Source organism: Micromys minutus (genome assembly GCF_963924665.1).
Source record: "Micromys minutus genome assembly, chromosome: 7".
NCBI classification, from domain to species: Eukaryota; Metazoa; Chordata; class Mammalia; order Rodentia; family Muridae; genus Micromys; species Micromys minutus.
In genome coordinates this window covers 71,413,914-71,440,461 of record NC_137976.1, presented here as the reverse complement: position 1 = coordinate 71,440,461, position 26,548 = coordinate 71,413,914, and the positions used below count along the sequence as shown (strand labels likewise).

General features: G+C 42.2%; 1 protein-coding gene across 1 annotated transcript in view; it reads right to left on the bottom strand.

Moving 5' to 3' along the window:
- Positions 1–513: 513 nt before the first annotated feature.
- The window catches only part of KLHL6 (kelch like family member 6), a gene marked incomplete at its 5' end in the record, with an annotated part of 35,971 nt that continues 9,936 nt past the window's right edge, over positions 514–26,548 (bottom strand). The window contains 6 exons of the mRNA XM_080919591.1: positions 514–1,684; positions 3,444–3,657; positions 4,769–4,971; positions 10,329–10,566; positions 13,802–14,251; positions 20,526–20,691. Of these exons, the coding sequence (XP_080775717.1) occupies positions 1,383–1,684; positions 3,444–3,657; positions 4,769–4,971; positions 10,329–10,566; positions 13,802–14,251; positions 20,526–20,691 (1,573 nt within the window). The 3' untranslated portion in view covers positions 514–1,382. The remainder of the gene's footprint in view (positions 1,685–3,443; positions 3,658–4,768; positions 4,972–10,328; positions 10,567–13,801; positions 14,252–20,525; positions 20,692–26,548) is intronic.

The following is a 26,548-nucleotide window of genomic DNA, read 5'->3' as shown; positions in this document are numbered from 1 at the left end:
AAGATGGGAGACTGAATTAGGGAATAAATTTAGAGATCAAGATATGGGACACAGTAGAAACCTTTTTCTTTTTCTTTTTTTTTCTTTTTTTTTAAACATAATTGGAAAAGCCTCAACCCCTCCTGAAAACGTACTGACCTTTAGTAAAAGGTAGTCATACCCTTCTTACATGAGGCATATGGGCAAAGTCCTGTTGCTAGTCCGTGGCATCCGTCCGGTGTATAGAAAGTAGAGTCTAAGGTTTGAGTTGGAGTGGATTTTTCAACAGGTATCACAGGACTGAGGCAAATCCCTTAGGAAGTGTTTGTGTGAAGGTTGGAGAAACTCAGGAGAACGCAAAAGTAAAAATAAAACAGAAGCCGTACCCTGAGAGACCAGGACACCAAACCATTGAGAAAAATAAAGGAAAACTTACAAAAACATTTTCATTTCCACTTTTAATTTAATTTTATTTTTTTAAGTGTGCATGTGGCGTGGGTGTATTTACAGGTTCACAAGTATGAAGGTCCAAAGTTAATGCCAAATGAGTTCTCGGTCATTTACCACTTTTAAACTCTTGAACCCACTCTCTCCCAGCAGTGACTGCATTGTCATTTACTGCGGCTGGGATGAGCTGGAGTCGACTCTGACCAACTGCGCAGCTTGCCGTGGGGAACCTGTCTCTGCTTCACTGGGACTGCTTAACTTTCATGTGGACACTAGGGCTCCTAACACCTCTCCCAAAACAAATGGGCCTGCCCAGACTAGTCACAGCAGACCTGTGGGAGATCATAGGAGATGCTCTTGACACAAAGTGACCTGAAAAGCTCCAAGACCAAGGCTATCCTGTGGTTTATGTACAACTATTAGAAGGAGACAGCACAGAGAAATATCCTTACTCCCTTATCTTTAGCAGACTTGCCAGCAGGAGACACCAGCCGAGTTTGGGGCTGGCTTTCTGTTTTCCTGTCTGAGTTAAGCAGTGTAGTGGGAGACACACTGACTGAAGTGGAAAGACCTGGGTTTATTCTGGCTTTGCTACTTGCTTCCTGAGAGACCCAGGGAAAGTTGGCCTGTCTGAAACTCCTATTCCCTGCCTCTGAGACAGGCGTGATACTGTCTGGCAGCAGCCCATTACCATAGTTAAGTAAATTACAATGGCTAAGTTCCTGGCACAGGCCACGGTACATAGGCATGTACGGAATGTTAAACACCCTTCATCCTGAGGTAGCTCACACAAGCATTCCTGGCTGGTCTCACATATCCCAAAGCTTTATCTTCTATGTGCCCCAAGATGAACCTTAAGCCCAAGCCAAGCCCGCGGCTCACAAGCGATGGGCAGGCTAGGGTACAGAATCAGTGCTCAGAGACTCCAGGGCACTCCCGATTCGCTTTGCAGTCAGTCACACGGACACTGCCCCAGGGACAACCCTCCGGATGTGAGTATACGACTTCCTGATGGTGACACTGCCATGATGTGACACTCCTCGCGGTAGCACACACTCCTCAGTCAGCTTCTGAGCCTCGGGGTCCCAGCAGAGCACGGTGGCAATGACCTCGTTCTTCTCGTCCCTCCCACCAGTGATATACAGCCTGTTGTTGCAGGGGGCAATGCCGCAGCTGGCTCGCTCGTGGCTGAGCTGTGTCACCAGACACCAGCTGTCTTCCAGAGGGCTATAAGCGTAGAGCGCTCTCATGGCACCACCTGTGAAGGGAGAACACGCATCCTGGGCATCTTTCTGGGTCTTTCCTCATTAACCACAAGAATTATCCTTCTGATTAAGCCAAATCTACCATCTTGTTGCAGTATCTTTTATAAATCTTATCTCTTTATCGGCCCCCAAGGTCTCACACCGTAGACGCCGCTTCTAGTATGAAGCCAGTGTATCGACTCTGTCGCTAGGTCCAAGCCACCCCCGATCTCACTCCGCCAGCACAACATGACTCTAAGGCCCAATAGCTTTATATACAGGTTTATATATCAAACTCTCGATCCTACACAAACCCTCTACACAATAAGATTATATCAAATGGACAAAGATACAAACTGCCCTTCTATATGAGATAAAAGACCTATAAAATCCCTAAAATGTTCAGAGCTACTTAACGCCAATTAAGTCCACCTGGATCCAGTTCATCCTTCTCGATGTCCATCTTGGAGCTTCTCCCTTGGTCCTCCCCTGTCCTCTGACCTCTGACCCTCTCTCTCCACCTCCCTTCCCCTGCCCAATCACCGGCTCTCGCCTTTATTCTACTAATTAAAATGGGAAGGTTCTGATGAAGTCCTGAGTAGTGACTAGGCAGCACTTCTTGGGGAAGTGGAATTCACATCAAAATACAAATAATTGTAGGACCATCTACAGGATCTTACCAGAGAAAGAGTTGACCGATGGCTTTCTTTCCAGAAAGCCAGGATGGATCCCTAGGCTACTAACCTGAATAAACTGCATCTCCTTTCGATTCTCATCAACTGGGAATCTGATTCTAAAAGACACATGACTTAGCACTGCTGCAAAATATACCCTAAGAATGGCTCCCTGGGAGAATGCCAGGTACCTCACCATGGCGACCTCCTGATCTTATGTAGCCATAGGCACTAGAGTCACAGTGGCTACGAAATAACAAAAGGACTAAGCCCACAGGGGGTTCAAAAAAGTCCTGGACCTGACATGAACTAGGAATGGCATCTCTGTATAGATTAAGTACGATCTAAGACACCAGCCTGGGTTGCCTGACTTGATGCTGGACCTTTGAAACCTTTAGGAGCCTGACCACAAACAAAACCTGAAGCAAGGGAGAGCTGCATTTCTCTTAATGTATTCAGTGTTTTCCCTCCCAGTGCTGCTTTGCTTAACCCTGATTAATCACTGCTTGTATTCTGGCACCACTTTCATTGGTAGTGCTCCATGCCGGTGCACATCAAAGCCAGCTGGAATTCTGAAAGCCCAGTTGTACTGCTCCAGACGCCCTTCTTCCCTTCCCACTCACATATCTGACGTAAGGCGTAGCTATCATATTTTTATAAAAAGGCTCCCTGGTAATCCTAAAGAACGAGCAGGGCTGATAGTTACCATAGTTACCATCTTTAACAACTGTGGTCTGACTTGTAAGGCCTCCTCTCAAGTACGTACATTTTTTTTCAGATCCCTAAAACCAAACAGGAGAGGAAGAAACATTTCGTATTTGCTGAGCACCGGTTACACTGCATGTTTCAGATTCTGCAATTTGACTCGTGCAGCGACTTCTGGCCTCCTCCTCTCAACGACAGTATCTATGCTTTGTGTGACTGTTTTTGTCTCCAGGACTTCCAGGGAAATTCCACCAAGGCCTAGGCCAAAACCATCTTCTCTTCCTCTTCATCTACATCCGTATCACTCAACCTTTCTCAAGAGGACAATAACTGGTCTCCCAGGTGGCCATGTGGGTGAGGGGCTACAGATAAGCAAGAAGTCATCCTGACTCACCAACAACATAGATGTGATCCTGGAAACTCACTGCATTGATGCATTTAGCCTCTACTGGCATGGCCGACTTCAAAACCCATTTATTGGTCGAAGGATCATAACACTGAGTCTTGTCTGTGGCCAGCTTCCCATTGGGTCCTCCTCCAATGACATACAGCTTCTTCTTGTGGCTGGTGGCTGCAAAGGAGCTGACATGGACAAGGAGGGGTGCAGCCTGCAGAGGCAGAGGGATCAAGAAGTCAACGTGCTGCTCAGATTGGTGGAGAGGCTCACAGAACACATACTTGGGCCTGCTTGGACTGAAATGACAAAGCCCTTGGCTCCTTCTAAAAATGCAGAAAGAAACAAAGCCCACCATCTCATTAGGCTGTAGGCAGCTTAGAGCAAGCTGTGCACTGGCTATTTCTGCTTGCTTATCCTGAAGTCCAGGGAAGACTAAATGTCTGCATACATGAAGCCAGCATATTCACATCCATTCAGTGATACAGTGGTTTAAAGTTATACACATACACAGATACTCTCAATCTGGGAACACTACAGATTTGAGGGTTAAGGCAGATTTGTCTTTCTGAAGGTTGTGTTCCCCAGGACACTAAAGGAGACTTCCCAGAATCTCTTGTCAACTTGTATAATCTTTTAGTTTGTGGGACTAAGTGACAGACAGGACTTAATGATCTCTAGGCCCAACACCCACTGGTTCACCAGCCTTAGCTGGATTGCCCAGCGATGTGATAACTTTCCCTTGGGCCAACAGTGACCATGTTTCAAACTTTATGAAGCTGGAACACGGTCTGATAGAAAAAAAGAAAATCCACACTTGAGAATGATCTGGAAATGCTGGAGCTAAGTGTTTGCTTTGTCCTGGTGCAGGTTTTAACCAGTGGTGGCTTTGCTGAGACTGGCTCACAGGCCTGTGAATGGCTCGTTATTAATAAGAAAACAAATATGGCTGACTTCTAGCCATAACCAAATGACTTTGTGTGCACAAATGGTGCAGGAAATGGATCCTGGGGTTTCTAGTACGAAGACAAACGGGTCAGAAGGCATCTGAGGAGAAAGATTCTGAGCCAGAATCCCTTTAGGAATAGGCTGTCTTCCCTCTATAGCTGAGGCTCTGGCTGGCATAAAACAATGTCTACACAGAGCCCTGCCACCTTATTACTGGAACCGAATTAGCAGCGTTGATGCCATGGCTTCTAGGAAGAGAGAAGGTCGAAGTACGTGAGTAGCAAAGTAGTCAAAAAGCCTGCCACCACCACAGGCAGTGTTCTGTTGCCATTGCTGTCATTTAAGCTTTGAAGTCACTTACAGAAACAATCGCATACCTCTGACCAGCAGTTGTGGAAGGGGTCATAAGTCTCCACATTGTTGATCCTTTGTAAGCCATCAAAACCCCCAATCACATAGACTTTGCCACCTAACACGACCATCTTATGCCTCCAGCGGCCTATATTTAAATACTCAATCTGAATCCATTTGTTGATGGAGGAATTGTATTTCCAAACATCATGCTGTGTCTCTTTGCCACCTACAAGAGATACAATGCATTTAAAAACACCAACTCGATGTGAAATACAGTTTTCCCCAGCATTTCCCAAACTCTAAAAGAACTAAATTTTCAGCTGAGACCAGCTTCTGGGGGATAAGGTCTGGTAGGGGGGACAAAATAAACTCAAAAGAATAAGAAGCTTTAACAGCTGGGGTGGAAGCCATGTCACAAAGGTGGGGGTGATGAGCTATACCCCCACCGCTCAGGATGGAGAACCAACTGAGATCTAGGAAAGGCTTCAGTGAGCCTTTTGGTGGGTGGGAGCCCACTAATTTAGGGTTTGTGCCATCAAAAGGATCGGCAGGAATGGTAGGGCCTTGACAGCCAGGAAGTTAGAAGGTAGCTTATGTTCTAAGTGTACTTATTTATAAAAGAAACAAAAAGAAAACAATTTAGAAAAAATTGTGGAGAGACCTTACAAAATTATTCAAATTTATATCTTCAATTTATATAAAAGAGTAAATCAAATAAAGAATGGAATCCATCTCTGGGTAGAGATAAGCCTTTGTCTTTTCTTAGGGTTAATCCAGTGGAGCAGCTCAGGAATCTGGCCAGGGGATACTCCCAGGAAGGCTGCTCTACCTTAAAACAATGTGCTTTTTCCTTTCCAGAATTCCCACCTCAGTGCCTTCCTTGAGTCAGGCAGCCCCTAAGCCAAGTCACCATTAGATGGGGCGGCGTCTGACAGTCTTTAGGAAGCCAAAGAAGTTCTAGTTCTTTTGTCTTTTTCTCAGATGCTGGCCAAAGCTTTAAAATCTCTAAAGCTCCCCTACCCTGGAGCTGTTTGTGCTCAGGTCTGTGCTCCAGAGGCCTTATCTGGCTTTTGCTTTTCTGTCCTCCCTTCTTCCTTCCCTTGGACACCGAGAATTACTGCTTTCCTCTCCTGAGGTTTCTTTTAAACTCCAATAAAATGTCCTTAGCTTCCATTTGAGTCTGTTCTTAAAATATTTTATCAGTAAGACCAAGAATCCCAAATAGAGAACATTGACTTTCTGGTTACGGCCAGGTGGCTCTTCCGGGTCTCCCCAGAATTTCTAGCAGCAACTCTTGGTCACTTTTTTCATTCACTGGCAGAGCAAAAGAACCTTCCTGTAGCACCTAGACAGCAGCAGGACCTGTCCTACTTCTAAATTAATGTTTATTATAAAAATATGAAATGGTGACAATTGATTGTTTGAAAGTGACATGGCCAATATTTTTTTTTTTTACGACTCTTAGAACACAAGAATATGATATCTAGGTCAAAGGCACACGTTTGTCAATTGTTACAGGTGTTTCCCATAATTCTCCAAGATTGCCTGACTCCCACCATGATTATGATGTTATAAGCATGGCAGGAATAAAGAAAACCGGAGGCGGCTTGAGTCCCTCAGTCAATCTTACTACTGAAATGAAACTATGGACCCCAAGAAAAGAGAATTTCCCCAGCGATCTCATCTTGAGAGAAGAAAAAGACTGAGCACCTATGGAACTTGTCTGCCAGAAAGAGACTTCACAGAGTTCCAACAGGTTTTTAGAATACTTTGTCAGGCAACACCAAAGCCCAGACAAGAATGGGTTTGTGATGGGTAGCACCACACCTCCACCAGGCCTGCTTGGAAGTGCATGTCCTTGACCCTCACATTAATCTCACCAGTGATATCTTTAACCCCAGAACTCTAGAGGCAGAAACATGGGATCTCAATGAACTTGAGGTCAAATCTGGCCTATCCAAAGAGTTCTAAGGCAGCTAGATCTACATAGTGAGGCCCTGTCTCAGCGGATCAAAAACCTGTAATTTCATTTTGAGTTCCCAAAGATAAACTTGAACAGGGTCACAGGATGTTCTTCTTTCCAATATGGCCACATTGAATAAATCTCCTCTTTCTGCCTTTTGCTATAAATTTGGTTGTTTTCTTTGGTTTCTTGAATATACGTGTAGGCAAGTCTGGCTCCCTGGTATACAGACTGTGCCTCTGAATTTAGCCTTAAGACTGCAAAGGACTGCACTTTCTTTCTTAGTGTTGTGTTCACATATCCTGAGCATCTGCCTTCGCTTTGTACTTTTCAAAGGCCTCTATTCAAGACGTTGTAATATTGATAACATTTTGGGTAGAACTAAAGATAACAAAGCACCGTGAAAACTTCCAATGAGATCTTTATTAAAAGCAAACAACTGTCATTTTTATTAGAGACGTCACGCCTGGTTAGTTTGGAAAGTAGCCTGCATGTGAAGACGAGAGGAACTGCGGCTAGAGATGCTCAGCCTTATCAGGAATTTCTGTCTTCATTCTTGTGAGAGCACTTAGGGAACCTACGAGGTGAACTCTAACTTCACCGGGAGAAGCTTTCTGGGCCGAGAGTGATGGAGCACATGCCAGGAACACACGCCAGGCACACGCCAGGCAAGCTTTCCACCGCCAGAGCACTTTTGGGAAAAGAAGAATGAAGAAGGAAGGAATCTTACCAAATATGAAAATATACTGACAGCATAATGAAATGAACATGGTGTGAGGATAGAATTGGATAAACTGATCGATTAAAAATGAATACAGAAAATAACTCGAATATATAGAAAACGTTGAATAAATGTCATTTAGCAATTGTCCATTTGAAGACAAGTTAGATAGATATTTTACACTTAAAACAGCTTCCAACTGTGACTTAAAGAAGCAACTAGAGAATATAAAAGACTAACAGTGATTTGTAGAATGTGACATGAAATTCAGAATTACATAGTAAAGAAAACAGTTGTATAAATATAAATCAAAGTTAAAAGACAACCTCAATCTAAAAAAAAAAGTATTTATGCCACAAAGAAAAATATATTTAACAAGGGATACAAAAATTAGTAAGAAAAAGACCAGCACAAACAATAGAGAAACAACCAAAGTGTATAAACAAACATGGTTCAAAATAAATAAAATTAGCCAATAATTATATAAAAATATACTCAACATCACTAATATACAAGAGTATAAGTGAAAATATTCTAGTCTATTACATCAGAAATAATTGGTGATAATAACTGTTAGTCATGACAGGTCCCTTTCTGTGAGCACTCCATAGCCTCAGTAATGGTGTCAGGCCTTGGAGCCTCCCCTTGAGCTGGATCTCCTTTTGGGCCTGTCCCTGGACCTTCTCCTCAGGCTCTTCTCCATTTCTGTTTCTGCAGTCCTTTCAGACAGGAACAATTATGGGCCAGAGTTTTGACTGTGAGATAGCAACCCTATCCCTCACTTGATGCCCTGTCTTTCTGCTGGAGGTGGGCTCTACAATATCCCTCCCCCCACTGTATGGTATTTTATCCAGGGTCCCTTCCTCTGAGTCCTGAGAGTCTCTTGCCTCCCAGATCTTTGGTGCTTTCTGGAGTGTCCTCCTATCCTCCTACCTACCGAGGCCACCTGCTTCCACTGTTGATGTTGGCCCTAAAGACCCAACAAGCAGCTGAAAGACTCAGATGCAGATATTTGCATCCAACCAATCAACAGAAACTGCTTAAACCTGTGATTGAATTAGGGAAAAGCTGGTGGAAGCTAAGGAGGAGGGTGGCCCTGTTAGAGAACCAGCAGTCTCAAGTAACCCGGACTCTTGAGATCTCTGACACTGGATCGCCAACCAGGCAGCATCCACCAGCTGATATGAGGCCCCCAACACATATACAGCAGAGGTCTGGGTTTAGTCATAGAAGATGCAGCTAACCCTCAAAAGACTGAAGGCCCCAAGGAGTTTAGAGGTCTGGCAGGGTGGAAACATCCTCATGGAGAGAGGGAGGGCAGGAAGGAGGTATGGGATATGAATCAAGAGGAGAATAAAATCTTGAGTGTAAAAAAATAGCTAATTAATTAATTTAAAAAATACCTGTTAGTAAGAATGTAGAGAATGGGCACTGGTTAAACTATACAATGTGTTATCTTTGTAGAGGACAAGTTAGCAATTGGCAAATTCTCAATTCACTTACCTGAAGACCACTTCCAGGATCCTTTCTACAAATTCATAAGCTGTTTGTATGCAATTATTTTAGGGAGATTACAAACAGCAAGCACAGGTGCAGCGTAAGACCTGAGATTAGTTCTGATCACCTTCCTGGACAAATCACTAAACGACATTGCCAATCCCACATCTATTCTGGGAAAGAAGGGCACACTGCTGGCTCTTCCCACTGAACTCTTGGTGGCCTTTCCAGGCTAAGGCGTCATAGAATAGATGTGTCTTCTCATTCAGGCCATGTGTGGGAGATGGCAGAATCACAAGACAGAAGGAGCCCGAGTCCCTGAATGCCGACGCTGAGCAGTGGACTCCTGATGCCACCACTCCACACACTCTTGTGTTCATTCATCAAGTGGGACTTTAGGACTTATCAAAAATAACATTACTTATTCTAACAGAATATTAAAATATTTTATAAAAAATTAAAACGTGGGAAACAGAAAGACTGCCATGTTTTACTTTCTATTCTCTGTATTGTTCAAATCTTACAACATTTGAATGATAAAATAAAACATATAGCCGTATCAATATTATGAATAGACTTAAAGAATGGCTGATGTTACCCTCTGGAGGACACTAAATACATAGGAGAAGGGAGTCTTCGCATCCTCCTTTTGATCTGAATGAGGAATCAGACTTGGGCTCAGTCCCTGGATTCTGACCCTGTTTAACACCAGGATGTAAACTTCATTACATTCTAGAACGTCTCTGAGCTCTGTTTTTTTCCAACCTCATAATGTACCCTTCCTCGCTGTGGTTGGTAATTGTGTGTTGTGAAAGTGCAGATTTACCTATTATACAGTAAAGATGACAGTGGCTGTGTCATTCCAAAACATTATTGGGCATTTGCATTGCTAGGTGTAAGAAAGATAATGTTAACTCTCATGGAACATAAATTCTAAGGGGAAGACAAAGCATAAGTAATTGTTAATGATTAAGCAACAACTTAGTAATGAAAAGTATTATTTTCCTCAGTACTTTAGGAGAAGTGTATTACAAAGCATCTATGAAATTTGGGAAGGTCAAGTTTGTGGAAGGATAATAAATTTCTACTCTAGTACTACAGTGCCCTGAGCCTGTAGGAGACTGAACAAGCCCCAACATGACTTCATTTTTGCTCCTGCATGAGGGCTAGAGCTGCCTGTCCTCATATATCTTAGTACAGTGCTGCTCATATTTCAGTATTTACTAAGTGATAGTGTTTTCTTCAGAATAAGGCCACCTGAGCTCATGATTCCATATCCTGACCCAGACAGAGCTAGACCTCTGTGAACTCAGATATTCTTACAGAGTGGTTGGTTAGTTTTCCACTTAAGGGAAGGATACTTGCTACTGGGGAGCTGCTTTAGTGCCAGCCTCCTGCTTACCTGATATGTAGACCTCATTTTTTAATGTCACGCATGCAAACTCCACCCACTTCTTATTCTCACTCTCCAGCTCATGCTCTGTCAGTGGGAGCTTGGCCACCTCCAGGCGACTGCGCCTCAGGGGGTCCAGGCAGGTTACCTCTGCCACAAATCGTTCATCCTTTGTACAGCCGCCAATGATCATGAACACCTCAGACTGGAACTCGTGCATCCTGGGCTTGGTGCGCTCTGAGATAATCTAGAAACCAAGGAGAGGATGTGTAGGCAGAGGACATACAACATGACAGTGCAGAGCTCAGGTCGTGGGACCAGGTCACAATTTCCACCTCCACCATTGTTGGCCACATGATTTTACCTCCTTGACCATGATTTGATGACTATTTGATCTTAACTATTTAGTAGATTTGTTGTCTTAAATGGCATAATATATGGAATGTGATGACTCAGGGCCTACTGTGTACTTAGGGTACTTACTGAGTAATAGTAAATGTTACCTGTCATTTTTGTTGCTATTTTTAAGACAAGAGTCTGTTAGCCATCAAATGCATTTCCTGCCTGTACTACCTCATCTGAAACCTGAACTCCTGGAATGAAAGTCAAAGCTAACACATTTTCAATAACCGTTATAATAATGTAAAAAAGAAAGAACAGGATGGCAAATCAATGGAAGGAACTGACACACTTCTTCCTTCCAAAGAACTTTATTGGGGGGGGGGCTCAAAGAGGAGCTTCCTTAAGAGAAATAAAGCATCACAGCCACCGATAGCTATAATGTGGCCTTGAAGATGTGTGTGTGTGAGTGTGTGTGCATACATGAGAGAGAGACAGACAGACATACACACACACACACACACACACACACAGAGAGAGAGAGAGAGAGAGAGAGAGAGAGAGAGAGAGAGCCTTTGTTTCAGAGCCTGAGAGCATAAACAGCAGAAAATCCATATAGTAAGGATAGGACCAGAGGAATAAAAAAATTCAGAGACACTTGGAAGTATCATGCAATATGTTAATATCGAAGACAACTTTGCTTCTCTGCACCTTTCTTCCAAACATCAACCTGGTTTCTCCCTCCCCGCAGCTAAGGAACAACCTACAAAATAAATAGGCATTCTTGTTCAGAGAGAAATTTGATACTGTAAGCAGTGCTTCAAGGACTGTAATTTACTATAAGAACAACCCGTTTTCTCTAATGGATCCTCAGCACTAGGAACAGTACATGGATCGTGTGGTCTTCCATGAGTCGACGGATGGATGGATGGATGGATGGATGGATGGATGGATGGATGGATGGATAGATGGATGGATGGATGGATGGATGGATGGATGGATGGATAGACAGATGGATGGATGGATGGATGGATGGATGGATGGATAGACAGATGGATGGATGGATGGATGGATAGACAGATGGATAGATAGATGGATGGATGGATGGATGGATGGATGGATGGATGGATAGATGGATGGATGGATGGATGGATGGATGGATGGATGGATGGATGGATAGACAGATGGATGGATGGATGGATGGATGGATGGATGGATGGATGGATGGATGGATGGATAGACAGATGGATGGATGGATGGATGGATGGATGGATGGATGGATGGATGGATAGACAGATGGATGGATGGATGGATGGATAGACAGATGGATGAGCAAGACAGGTAATCAAGGCCTCTGTGTGGACTACGTTTTATAATGTAAATCACTGTGGTACCCACTCTCCAAAATGGCCTCAAGTAATGTCCTCCTCCTAGGCCTCAGAGCACATGTAGTTCCTTCCATACTGTCCACATCAGTCTCTCTAAAATGTTACAGTACAGATAATTAGGGGAGATTATAAACAGTTTTATGCCACTAAATCCAGCTACTTACACAGATGGATAAATTCTCTGCAACTCCATCTGAGAAGAAACAAACAACCCCAGCAGCATTAATGTGATGCAATTTGAAGCGAAAACCTCCTCTCTCAAAGAAAACCCCAGGCTTAGGAAATGCTATAATACCAAACACCTGTGAAGAACACACAGGAAGCAGGTCTAAGAACAACTAAAAAGCAGAGATCCACACCAGTAAGGAGACATCGTCTAGAGGAGTCCCAGAAAGAGACTTGTCAAGACTTTTGGCTGAGGTTTCCACCATATGAGGTTTTTCTGGCTAATCTTAGAGCTTTTGCGCCGTGATAGGTACACAGGAGGTTTCATGTGTGTAAATCAGTAGCAAACTCTCCTGTAATGTAGCTTTCTCATTAGCTTGCTCCTCCACTAAACCTCGTCTTGCCTTTATAAAATGCTGGGTAAAAGACAGCTTCAGAAATTGCAAAAGAGAATATATAACAGTAAATGCTTTTTTTGGTGTCCATTGAATCATAAATATTAAACATTCACGACACATCAGGGATTTCTAAAATCTAGATATGAAAAATTCAGTAGGTTCTAGTTCCTATTGTAACAAGTTGCAAGTTCAGACTACTTACAAGATGATGAATTCTGTAGTTACCATGTGGTATTTGATTAAACTAATGGCCACAAGAAAACAAAGGGTTCTTTGGCAAAGGTGACCTGGGCTTGGGTTTTGGAGTAGAAGCAGAAATTAATTAAGTAGAGGAAGAAAAAAGAGGAAAACATCTAGATAGCACTTGCCTTGTTTTAAAGGCTGGGAAAACATGTCCTTTGGAGGAACTGGATGTAGTACATCAAAACCACAACAGAATGTATATAATGACAATTACAGAAACAGAAGCCATGAATTTGTTCATAAGAGGGATACAGGAGAAGAGTTGGAGGGAGAAGAGGGAAGAGGAGAAATGATATAATTATATTTCAATTTAAAAATGCATGTTAAGTACATTTGTTTTTAATTTGAAAAAAATAAAACACAAACACACACAATAAAAGTGGGTGGTGGATGATGGCAGAGACATGGGCAGGAGATATTTCACCAAAGTGGAGTTTAGGAAACTTTAGCAAAAAGAGTGGGTATCTTCCTAGAAGTAATGAAGTGGAAAGGTCAGGCCAGGGGCAAAGTTCACACCAGCATTTTCTGGGAGTGAGTTGGAGGCAGGGCAGACTGGGACCACAGTGATGAGGTCTAAGGAATTTCCAGAAATTCTGGAAAGAAATTATGAGACTCTGGATGTAGGCAATGTCAGAATAGAACAACAGATGCAAATTCTCACAAGAGCAGGAAGACAGAAGAAAGAAGTCCTCCAGAATGATGATTTGACTAGACCACACACAACTGGGCAGAGAACAGATGTGACAGACACAGGACAACAGGTTTCCATGTCTCACTTAAGCCTTGAAACAGCTGTGTTAAAGTGAGATGTCACTGTCATTGTACAGATTGGGAATCCCCAGCTTCCGGAATGATGGATCTGTGAACAAGGTTCACTTATGTCTCTACAAGTCCCTGACTATTGCCTTACATTTCCAACGAAATGCAGTATCTCTCAAGTCCAACTCACCTCATTGCCAGAAAGGTGGTACATCCTGGCTTCCTGAAGCAGAGGGAAGACTTCAGGACACTGTCTAATGAGAGGGTCCGCTTCAACCGTCTCCACGAAGTACCACGGGTCCAGAAGCGGTAAGCGCACGTTCTCAAGGACGCAAGGGAGCAGGCAGAGTCGTTCTGATTGCTTATGCCGGACCCAGCTCATCACAGTCTCAAACACCTGAGCCTCCTCGGTCACACAGAGGTCATCACTCTTCAAGATGTGGTACAAAGTGTCCACGGGAAGTTCGAGGAACTCCTCGGAGTTCAGAATCTGAACAAAGTTTTGAATGATGTAACTTTGAACTTGCATCTTTAAACTGTCCAAGGAGTGTGTGTCTGCCAGCCTCAGTATTCCAATACAGTTTTCTGGGTTCAATGCTTCTGTGAGAAAGCTGGCACAGGCATCCACCAGCTGTAGAAACTAACAGAAGGGAAGAAAGTCAGGCCAGAAGGTGATCATCTCTCAAGAACATTTATCAGTGAGTTGTGTGTGCCAGCCAAACTTTGACACATCTTAAATATGCAACAACAAGGGAAGAGTCTAAAAATTCACATAGCCAACGACTCTATAAAAACATGATATAAGACTAGTTAGAGAAATGATTGAAGGAGCTGAGGAGGTTTGCAACCCATAAGAACAATACCAACCAACTAGAGCTCCCAGAAACTAAACCACTATCCAATGAGTGCACACGGATGGACCCGTGGCTCCAGCTGCATGTGTAACAGAGGATGGCCTTGTTGGGCATCAATGGGAAGAGAAGCCCTTGGTACTGCTAAGGCTTGATGCCCCAGTATAGGAGAATGTCAGGGTGGGAAGGTAGTAGGGGGTGGGTGGGTAAGGGAGCACCCTCATAGAAGTGGGGGGGATGCGATGGGGGTTATAGAGGGGAACTGGGAAAGGGGATAACATTTGAAATGTAGATAAAATATATCCAATAAAAAAAGATTAGCTTACGTCATGTGAAAATATAAAGATTTTCAAATCTCTTCATCAAATCTAATCAAACCTCTAAATGTTTTATTTTATTTTATTTTGTAGTACTGAGGGTAGATGCGTATCATCACATGTGCTAAGTAAGTTTTCTGCCATCAAGCTATATTTTCTACATTTAAGCCTCTATATTTAATCATCAATTTGCAGAAACGTGATTTCCGACAAGTAGGAAAAGGGGAGAAAGGGAGGAAAAGAACAGGAACCTGAGCTCTGCCTGCACCGACCCGCCCATGAGCAACACAAGATGGCTTCAGTGGTTATTTTTAAAGAAGGGATCATAAAGTCGGGAGGAGAGATGAGGGGTTAGGGTGAGTCTTAAAAGAGTTAGAGAAGAAAAAACAAGATCAAGAGATATTATATTCGTGTATAAATTATCAACAAATAAAAATATCCTATTAAAGATGAGAGATACTCACTTCAATGTATAAACCATAGTTAGATCACTGACTTAAGCAATGAATGAAGCCAGAGAAATGTCTACAAGTACTAGTATTTGGGGATATGAAAAATTATTATTAATTTTAAGGGCAATAATAGTCTTACGGTTATTTTAAATAAGAATCTTTATCTTTTGAGCTATGAGATGCTCTATTCTTCAGCAGATAGAAGTGCTTGTTAATCAAACCTGATGAGCCAGGTTTTGATCCCCAGAACCCCCACATCATAGGCTTGTCTAGCAGCTCAGGTTCCAGGTTACAATTTTGGGCTTTTATCTTTAGCCAATACCTTCTCCAAATTCTGACAACAGAAGAAGTTAGAAAAGGCAGAGGATTAAAAGAGCTATTAGGCACCTGGACCTGTGCACCTTTTTATCTGTCATTGCATGTAACAAACTATTTTTCATCAAATTCATTTAATTAGCAAAAAGAACATAGTCAGATTACATTTTTAAAGAAGAGGATATAGAAAATTCAGAGCAAACATTGTTGCCTGAAGTCTTATAGCCGATGGGAAGATGAGCCAGTTTGTTAATTACAGCTGCTAATTAACAGCTTTCAGGTTTGCACTGTTGAGCTAACAAAAAGCCAGAAACATTTCTAAAGACCTTATGACCACAGGGGAAGGTGGGTTTCTCTGATTGCCTAAATTCTCCCAAAATATGTGTCAACAAGAATCTCTGAGTGATCTAGCCATCAGCTGGAAATTGGCTGGAATGCAAGACAGACATGAGAACAAGAAATTGTTTTTCATATGTTTGCCTTTGGGTAAATATTCAGCTACTGCTCCATGAACTTGGCTTTCAGAACTGAGAGATGACATATAATGGCAACAGGTAGCCAATTTCCTGTTTAGAGGGATACATGAATAAAAGGTTCCAGTAAGCACCTGACTCTTTGACAGGAACTCCTAAAATAGCTCCAAAGAGATATGGCTGCACAGGAACTCCTAAAATACCATCAAAGACATATGGCCACAGTTTCCATAAGAAGTTCCTTCCTTAAAGAGGTCATTTGTAGGTCTTCTTTTAAGAAGTATCTATTCAGATTCTTTACTCATTTTTAAAAGTCTTTCCGGGCAGGGTGTGTGTGTGTGTGTGTGTGTGTGTGTGTATGTTTTACAACATTTGCATAGTGGTAATGTCAAAATGACAACATGGTTGCTCTTATGATTAGTAACCTACTCAGAGAGTAATATAAACTTAACACCAGGCATTCTGGTGTCATGGTGCTGCTGGACCACTGAACTATTTTCTGAACGCTCAACTCTACCACACCTAAGTCTCATGTGAACACTGCAAATACTTTAACTAATATTTGATTAAAAAAAAACAAGCAAAGAAAATAACACCAGATACAGTCAACACAAATGAAGTAACATATGAAAAGCCAAGATAACGTAACTCTGTCAAAAAGTACCAATTATACACTGATGATCTCTAATAAGAGTGAGTTAAATAGAATCCCAGACACTGAACTCAAATGAATAATTATTACTACTTTCAGAGAAGAAAAGAAGTACCTGGGAATTAAATGAGGACACTGGTGCAAATCATAAAAAAGGAATTCCACAAAGAGAAATAATGAAGAAACATGAATCTGAATTGCTGGAAATGAAAAACACAGTCAAATCAAAAGCTCTGTGGAAGTTACATCAATGGAATGGATCTACAGCGACTAGAATAGCTTAGCTTGATGACATGGAAGAAGCACAACAATCAAGCAGGGCAAGATACACCAAAAAAGTACCAGCGAGATATAGGTAACACTCTGAAAAGATAAATCTATAGATAAGAGGCACAAAATAATATTGTTCTGAAGATATAGGACACAGTTTTAAAACAATTATGAAAGTACAGGGCATGGGATACCTCCCTGGAGTTATAGCTCAGTTAGGCAGCACACATCTACAAAACAGCATAAGGCATTCCTATTTCCCTTGGTGGTCCATTATGACTACAATGTAAGACCATAGTGCTGAAGACATCATATGGTTTGGTTGTGGAATGTAAAGAAATCAACCACATACAGATTGGGATCCTCCTGTGCAGGCTGCTGTTGAAGAAAAGACATCAGTGGTCTTACCTAGTACTTGACCCTACATGCTACAGTATCAAGTTACCAGACATGATATGCTTAATGGTGCCTATTGGGTTGGTTTTATGAGAAAACAACTTCCTGGTTGGACTTAAGCCCCATGCCAGACAAGGAATTTATTCCTGGGTCAAAAACCCATGAGTAAGGAACGGACTCCGGGGTTGAACCTGTTCCTTTTATTTATTCAAGTGTTCATGATGTCTACTTTTCTTCTAAGTATTTATCCTCATACCCACAGACTTAGGCCACTCTCAACCTTGGTTGAAAAGGCTTCTTTCTGCAGTGGGAAGCAGTCAATAGAGAGAGACATAACTGGGCAGGGTGCTGAAAATGAGTGTCTGGGTTCTCGGCCCTAAATGGGATGTCTACATTAGCTACACCACCACCAGGGCTCAGGAAGCAGGAAGAAAAAGAGGCAAGAAGGAGATGATGGATGAAGGAGTAACATAAAATGCTATCTCCTGGATATGGCATGACAGTCGCACTTAAAATTCCTAGTAATAATTTTTACCTGAACAAGACCTACATATGATCATGGTAGGCATAATTATGGAATAGATAGAGTGAATGTTCTCTAACCCCCACTTCTTCCTGAGGAGCTACTGACAGTTAATAGTTGCTGAAAGAGAAAGAATCATTAGTTTTGAAAGATGTGTCCACAGGTAGAGAAATAGGATTTGCATGCTTCAGCAGATGGTCCCAAACCCATGCATAGTGGGCAGCATTAAATGGACTTAGTGAGTATAAAAACGAAAGGGGAAGGAATATAAAATTGAGAAGACTGTGATGTGAGAACTTAAAGGAAGTTAAAGGGGGAAAATGGGAGATGGATATGATCTCATAATTCTTAAAAGTAAAGGAAAAAAGGTACCAGAGTTAAGACTGAAAATTGATATATAGGAGAATCTAGGACACCAAATACACAAAACCAGAAAAGATTCTCCTCTCATTATATTATAATTAAAACATTAAATGTACAGAACAAAAAAATTAGGTTGAAACAATAAGTCACATATAAAGGCAATTTTATCAGAATAACAGATTTTTGTCAAATGAAAATGTAAAAGCTTGGAGGACCTAGAAAAAAAATGGATTTCAAATTCTTATACACAAGTGCCAACTCAGACTATTATACCCAGCAAAGCTATCTGTTATAATGGGAGGAAAAATAAAAATTTTCCATGATAAAAATAAGCTAAAAGAATTTATGGCCATTAATACAGTGCTAACAAATTTTTTAAGGAATTCTACAGACTGAAGAGAAAAACAAATCTAACCATGAGGCTATAGCTATCAGGATCTCCCTACTTCTCTATAACTTCCCTCACTTGGGTGTACCCAAGTTGTGAAGCAAGAGAAGTATGCAAACATCTCACATCTCCTTAGCACACACATTTGTTGCTGGGCAAACTCCTGACCAAGGAAATAAGAGATGCCATCTACCAATGGCTAGAGCATACACAATGCTCCTTATATATCCCAGCTAGTGAAGATGGAGGCTACAAGATACTTTACTCAGATGCACACTTACATGACACACTTCTCCTTTGATGAAGGTCTTATTGTTAAAGTAGTGGGAAGAAGGGAATGAGTTACAAATAGGCATGAAGTTAGTGATTCCCCTTCTCATAGAGAAAGATAGTTTTCTGCTACTCAAATGGGCTGATGGTGAGCATAGACAGCACGTCAGGAGAATGACTTGGAGACATTACCATGAAAGCAGCCCTGCTAGAAATGATTGGCTTGGCATCTTCAGGATTCCCCAAGGAACTGAAGCAATGAAATTGACTAAACTAGAAGAAACCTATTACTCAAAATTTATCAAGGCTGCATTGTAGTGGATTTCCTTTCCACACTTCTGTCTTTCGCCAGACTTTATAAATCCCTCCCTAACCCCAACTTTATCAGAGCTAACCCTGCTACCAACCATCTTGGGCCCTGAAACCTTCAGGTATACTTACTCTTCCATACTTTGAGTTCTGTTCCCTTCAACTGACAAGCCAATTATGACACAAACAGGAATCACCTCCATAAGAGCCAAGCCATACACAAGATTTGATGTTCATTGCTGGTCCCTAGGAATGACTTGGCCTATTCCAAGACTCTGTTTCTTACCCACAGGCAATGAGACAACATGAATACGATGAAACCAACTTCAACAGTATAATCCTAGTCTTGACCATAGATGATGGGTCTCTTGTCATAATTATAGATACAACTGACATTATCCGTGGTTTAATGAGTCTGTGAAGCCAGTGTAACTGCTATAGTCATATTGAAGCCAATATCACAGGATAGAAACAATACATTATTTTAAAATAAATCATAATTCTGAAGTCTTCTCTCTTCTGTGACACTGCTTACCTCTCAATGTTCTTCTCCGACAGCACCAAGTGCTTGTCACACGAATCTTGACTCCCCTACCTTTAGACAGCATCACCACCTGAAAGCTGCACCAATGGTGTGATAGCAAGCAGTGCTTCCTTCAGTCAGAAAACCCAATTTCAAGTCACAGCGCTTTCGGTCATATTCTGTGTTGCCTCAATTTCTTGTCCAACTCACACTCAGATTAGAGGTTCTGTATAGGAAGCATAAGCTCCACGGCTGGCTCTAACTGGGCTGATACACTTGGCAGCCATTGTGCTATCCTTAGATACTAAGTGTAGAACCAGGCACCACATTCCCCCCTTTATCTGATGAAGTAGGCAATGCCTCATCCCATCACTTGCCACTAAATATCCAAACACCTTCTGACCTTCAGGTAACCTTGCTCTGTGTGTGTGTGCTTCTCTGTGTGCCTTTCTCTGTGTCTCTGTCTCTCTTTGTGTCTCTCTCTGTTAGTATCTGTGTCTATATGTCTGTCTGTCCATTTGTTTGTTTGTCTTTGTGTACACATGTCTGTTTTTCTGTCTGTCTCTCTTCTGTGTGTTTGTGTGTATGTGTATGTGTCTGTGTATGTGTGTATGTATCTTTCTATGTCTGTCAGTCTGTCTGACTTTGTGTACATGTCTCTGTGAGTGTGTCTGTGTGTCTGTTCGTATGTATGTGTAGGTACATGCATGTGTAAATCCCAGATAAAGGTCTGGCAGTCACCCTAATAAGGTCTCTGAGGGCTCCCTGCTTTCATTCATCTCAAAGAGCACAGAACTTGTTTGGTCACACACCTGAAAAAGGTTGGCAGCCTCCAGAACCCGCTGGACATTCTGCTTGGTGATCATAGCCTTGCTTGTGTATGTGTAGTTCAGGAGAGTGTGCATGGTCTCAGCATCCACCCCTTTAATAACGATCCTCTTCTCATACTTTTCCTTTAAGTCATTGCAGAACATAGCCCTAGAAGAGAGACCTGTGATGTGAATTCTTCCAGGACCCTGTGTTCCAGACCTGAACAGATTTCCCCTTTAAAGTCATCTGATCTCCTGCAACAATGAGTCCCAAAGTTAGAACTTGAACTGATTGCCACCATAGAAACAGTCATTTAACTCACTGATTGCTTGAGATCTTCCCCTTTGGTCCTTTCTCTCTCCTTGAATATGCTAAATCAGTGCCTAGCACCAAAAAAAGAGTTCTTAAGTGAAGACCATGTATTCCAACATCACTTAGTATTATGTTTAATATATGACTTTAATATGAGATCATTTGAGCTTCATTCCTAGATGTTCTTTCTGAATTCTCTCTTAGAATCATGTGCAGTGGATGACGCTCTACTCCAATTTAACCACACTTGGATTTCCCAGAAAATCAAGGAAATTGGGCATGTAAGAAGCAATGCATGAGGTGCTTAGAGAAGGTTGCTTCAGCCTAATCCTGCAGGGACTGGATGACACACTTCACATCTGTCACAACAAGAGATAAAAAGACATTGCTTTGGCACTGTAAGACCACAGACAGCCTTCTGTCTGAGACAGTCAAAGACTCCTCCAGGAACAGATAATTATCAAGCAATCTGGTTTTTCAAAAGCCCAGAAGAAAGCCAAAAGGAAGTGCTGCCCAATTGTTGTGGCAGGTAGAAGGCTGGAACCCACTCAAAGCTTAGACTCATTCCCAACATGGCATAAGTGAAAAAATTCAAATCAATTCATCTGTGTAATGGTTATTGATAATTTTTTACTTTCCTGAGGTGTTTGAAGAATACGTAAGATAACATATACCAGTAAAAACTCAAACAAATAAGACATTCCAGACTGTATCAGAGGGATTTTAGCTGGTGAGAGACAGTGTTTGGTGGATGAATTAATTAATTTCCTTGTTGCTGCAACCAAACAGATAACAAGAAACAACTTCAGGGAAGAAAAATTCTCTGGCTCCTGTCTTGAAAGCACAGGTCACATGGGAGGGAAAGCACAGCAGCAAGGACAATTGTGGCAGCAGGAGGGTGAGTCACTTCCTTGTATTTTCAAATCAGAAAGCAGAGATAGGACCAGAAGTGGAGCTGGGCTGTAAGCAAGGAGGCCTGCTCCCAGATACCCACTTCCTCCAACTAGGTCCCACATCCTCCCCAAACAGCACAACCAGCTAAGCATCCAAACACACAAACATGCTGGCGACAACTAACATCCAAATTCTGAGAACGGGTCATGCACCACTTTCCCCCTTCGCTTGCCAGCATGTGTCCAGGTCTCTCTTAGGTCCATAGTTTTGGAGTTTCTGCATGCTGCCCACGCTTCATCTACAGCCAAGGCAGATTATCACCACTCTAAAGACACTAACTCCAAAACCCTTTATAGGTTCAAGAGAGAAAACAAAAAAAGAAGTCTAAGAAAAAATGCCTTTCTCTCTAGGTTTCTATATATCTCACTCCCAAAGTCCCTGAATTTTCTTACTCTCTTCTGATGTATTGTTTCTGCCTTTGGCCATGGCCACCATGCTGAGCACAAATACAGGGGGAACCAAAGCTAAGCCAGCAAATTCATCATTGACTGAATCCCCAGGCAGCTATTGCTCCTCCCCCCACCTAGAGACTCATACATACACTTGCATGAACAAATTTTGTTCTCCATGGTGGCCAGCCACAGAAGAGACATTATAAGTAGGACTTAGGGCTCTTGCCTGGAGCCTAGCAAAAGACAATACTCAAAATCAGTAGGATACAAAGTCAAACACAAGGGAATGAACTCGGCATCAACACTGAGTTCACTAAACGTGGTCTGTTCTCTGGTAGCATAGGCAGCTTGGTCGTCAGCAGTTTACCTCTTAGTGGGGGTAGTGGAGATATGGAGGGGCAATGCGTAAGAGTAAAGTATAATGGTACAGTCATATGTGGCACATGCCTGTCATTCCAGCACACAGGAGGTGAAGGCAGGAAAATAAGGAGCTCAAAGCCAGCCACCCTCCCACTATCTCAAAGAAAAAAGCCAAAAGGGAAAGATGGAAATGCCATAATGAACCCCACTCTTTGTATGTTAACTTAAAGAAATAAGAATAATTAAGAATAATGGCAGGTTGTGATGGTACCTGCCAGTAGACTATGGCAAACAAGCAGAGGTAGTAGGATCAGATAGATAGATTTCTCTTTGATTTTTTTAGGCTAGGTGTGACAGCATATGCCTTTAGTCCCAGCAATTGAAAGGCCAAGGCAAGCAAAACTCTGTGAGTTCAGTTTGCCTGTTTTAAAACAATAATGACAAAAAGTTAGGAAGAAAAGAAATGAAGATGAAAGAAAGAAAGGAAGGAAGGAAGGAAAGAAAGAAGGAAGGAAGGAAGGAAGGAAGGAAGGAAGAAAACTAAAAGAAAAGAAAAAGAATAAAGAAGCCCAAGGAAGCCTAGTAAGAAATGTGAAGGCGTGAGTTCAATCTCAGGACCCTTATGAAAGAGAACCAACTCACAGAAATTGTCTTTTGACCTCCACACATGAGCCCATACACGTGTTCTCCCATGCCTCCACCTCTCACGGTAACAAAAATGAAAAGACTAAAAAATGTGCCTCTTGGAAACATTGCATAACAAAAAGTAATTTCTAAAAAGATGTGGAACAACTTGCATGAGATCCTCATTTTAAAACAAAAATAGCTGAAGAGCAGTAAGCCAGTTGCCCAGGACAGTGAGTAATGATACCCCGGTGCAGAGCCAGAGTCATCCAGCACATCTCCTACCACACGGATATAGCGAAAGGCCTATGATTCGCCTACATGAAGTCAGGTCCAGATAAAAATACTGTGCCTGGGTCACACAGCCCTCCAGTGCCCATGGGGCTTAGCCCTCAACTGAGGTTCCTCCTCAAATGTCGCTTCTTCAGAGATGCTCTCCCTCATACCGCACCCAATCTAAAGTCATCGTTTCAACTTTCGTTCCTTTCCTTTGCTTTATAGAACCTCCACAACCTGGCGTTGTACTACATTCCTACTTGCTCACTGATGTAACGATCACTCTCTCAGCTACCATATGAAGAGAATGAACTGTCACCCTCACTGGATCTCCAGTGCCTAAAACGACTCTCCAGATCCAGTGGAGATTCGGTCTCTGGAGAAAATAAGTAAATAAATGAGTGAGTGAATTAGTTGATGGACGCTCTTTCCGAGAGCCTTAGAACTGTTCCTTGTTGGTCATCTGCCACTCTAAAAACTGCCAAACATCCTACAGAGAATGAAAGGGAGCCCTGCCTCTCACTAAAAAACTCCCATCGGACACGCAGGGCCTGGAATTTGAGAGAAATAAATCTCTACAAGCACTCCACTTTCCACTCTGATGAGCTCACAGGCTCCTGAACATCCTAAAATGTCACTGATGGAATTTTTTACCCATTCCAATTGACCTATGGGTTGCCCTCTCCTAAAACTTCCTTGCCTCAACTCCAGGACTGTAAACAAGTTCTCCCCAGTCACATCTATTGTCCTATTTTGACCCATGTCTGTTCCTACTTAGTTCACCCCTTCCCAACCTCTCCACATCAGGATTAACTTCTGTGCTTCACTAAGATATTCTGTGTTGTGGCACTAACATTAATTGCAAAGTGGATAAAATTCAACTTAAGAGTACAAACCACTCTATAGATGGCACAAAATTAAAGCCTGCAATCCCTGTGCTCAGAAAATTGAAGCAAGGGGATTTTAAGATCAAGATCAACCTGAAATACCTATCAAGACTCTGTTTCAGTGTGTGTGTGTTGTGTGTGTGTGTGTGTGTGTGTGTGTGTGTGTGTGTGTGTGTTCACATATATGCCACTGGGCTAAGACATTATTTTTAGTTTCATCGTGCAATGCCCAATGAGCGGCATTGTTAAGAAGGGGATATGGTTCAGGGTAGCCAATCAAAGCAGTTTCCACTGGGGGAAAAAAATCAGGAGTCGGCAGATCCAGCTGTGATGGAAGGTAATGTGGTTTTGCTGGTTATGGGCAGCCAGAAATGTTGAATTGCAGCACCAAGACATTCCATTTCCTAACCCAATTCCTATTTTTCAATTCATTTTAAATTCATTTATTTTAAAATGTAGATGTTTCTCTGCATGCATGGTGTGTATAATATGCATGCAGTACCTATGAAAGCCAGAAGAGAACATCGAATATCCTAGACCTAGAGTTAGAGATGGTTGTGAGCTGCCATGTGGGTACTGAACCTAGGTTGTTGGAAAGAACAGCCAGTGCTCTTAGTTGCTGAGCCATCTCTCCAACCCCTTCCCCAAGCCAATTCTAGCTAGACAAAGCATGCAGACATTCAGCTTAGTCCAAATTCTGATCTCTAGTTACTCTCTGAAGTCCTACTTGCACCCTCAGTGAAGAAACTCTGGCCAGCCTGGCTCTGGCAGGACTTGCCCTTCTCCCCCATTCCCTTCTCCTTGCTAAAACCACTTAATTGCATGCCAAAAACTAGCCACCAAGGTTTATTTCTTTATTTATCCACATTTTTCTCCTGAGACTGACTATGAAGGCCCAGCTTCCAAAGTATTTAAATCCAGCAACCAAAAGCCCCCTTTGGTGCCCAATTAAAATACACCACCACATCCTAGCCCATTCTAACCCAGCCTTTCCCCTTTTGTCGTTTTAAAATTTACACCTACAAGGTCTTTTGATACTGTGTTTTGGTGTGGTTTATGCCTAATCGGAGGTCAGAAGGGGAAGCTTTCTGTTCTCCTAAAACAATACTCAGCCTCATTCTCCTAACAGCCTTATGGGGTGAGTCATAATGTAAGATCCAAGGCCAGCCACATCTGAATACTATGTGTGCCTGTGAAGAGAACAGAATCCTGAATTTTACCAAGCCTAAAGCAAATGAGTTGAATCTTTGGCAATGGGGTTAGCTAGATGCATCTTATTAGACTTCATTCTTGTCCTCACAATTCCTTAGCAAACCAAAACTTAAAAACCTCTGCCCTGATTCAAGCATGTTAGTGCATTCCTAAGTTACTGTTTTGGTTACTTTTTTATTGATGTGTTACAATACCATGACCAAGGCAATTTATAGAAAAAAAGTTTATTGGGAACTTAGAGTTTCAGAAGGTGAGTCCATAAGCCATCACAGCAGGTAGCATGGCAGCAGACAGGCAGATATGACACTGGAGTAATAGTACCGAGGGCCTAAATCCTAATTCACAATCATGAAACAAAGAGAGAAAGCTAAGTGGGAGTGGCGTGGGCTTTTGAAAGCTCAAAGTCTGCCCAGTGACCTAAGTTCTCCAATAAGGCCACACCTCCTAATTCTTCTCAAACAGTTCCACCAAGTGGAGATCAAGAATTTAAATATGTGAGCCTGTGGAGATATTTTTACTCACTCAAATTGCCACAGTTACCAAACGAGAACCTTGAGCAGGGGGTTTCCTAACACAGACCCCTTTGGCTCCCACCTAACAAGAAGACATAATAAAGACCAAAGTTAAAATAATTGGCTAGAGCCAGGACAAGTATTTTCCTAGAAGTTCATTTTGTTTTGTTGTAGAGGTTTTTCTTTATTTTTTGAGATCCAGCACTCACAGGATCCCATCAGGCCTAGGGATCCTTCTCAAAGGAAAGAGGGACAAGCAGCCTCCTTTTCTTCACAGTGTAGAAAACTCTTGTTACCAAGCCTTGCCCTGACCTCTTCTGCTCATAGACTCAGAAAAGGCCTGTACTCAGGGAGCACAGTTCACTGGAGCTCAGAGTTTCCATAAACAGCCTGATATAAAACCCTTACTAATAAGTAATAACATGAGACTTTGTTCTTTTCTGTTGTGTGCATGCAAATCCTCTCACATCTGGAAGTGCAACTTCTGCTGTGGTTT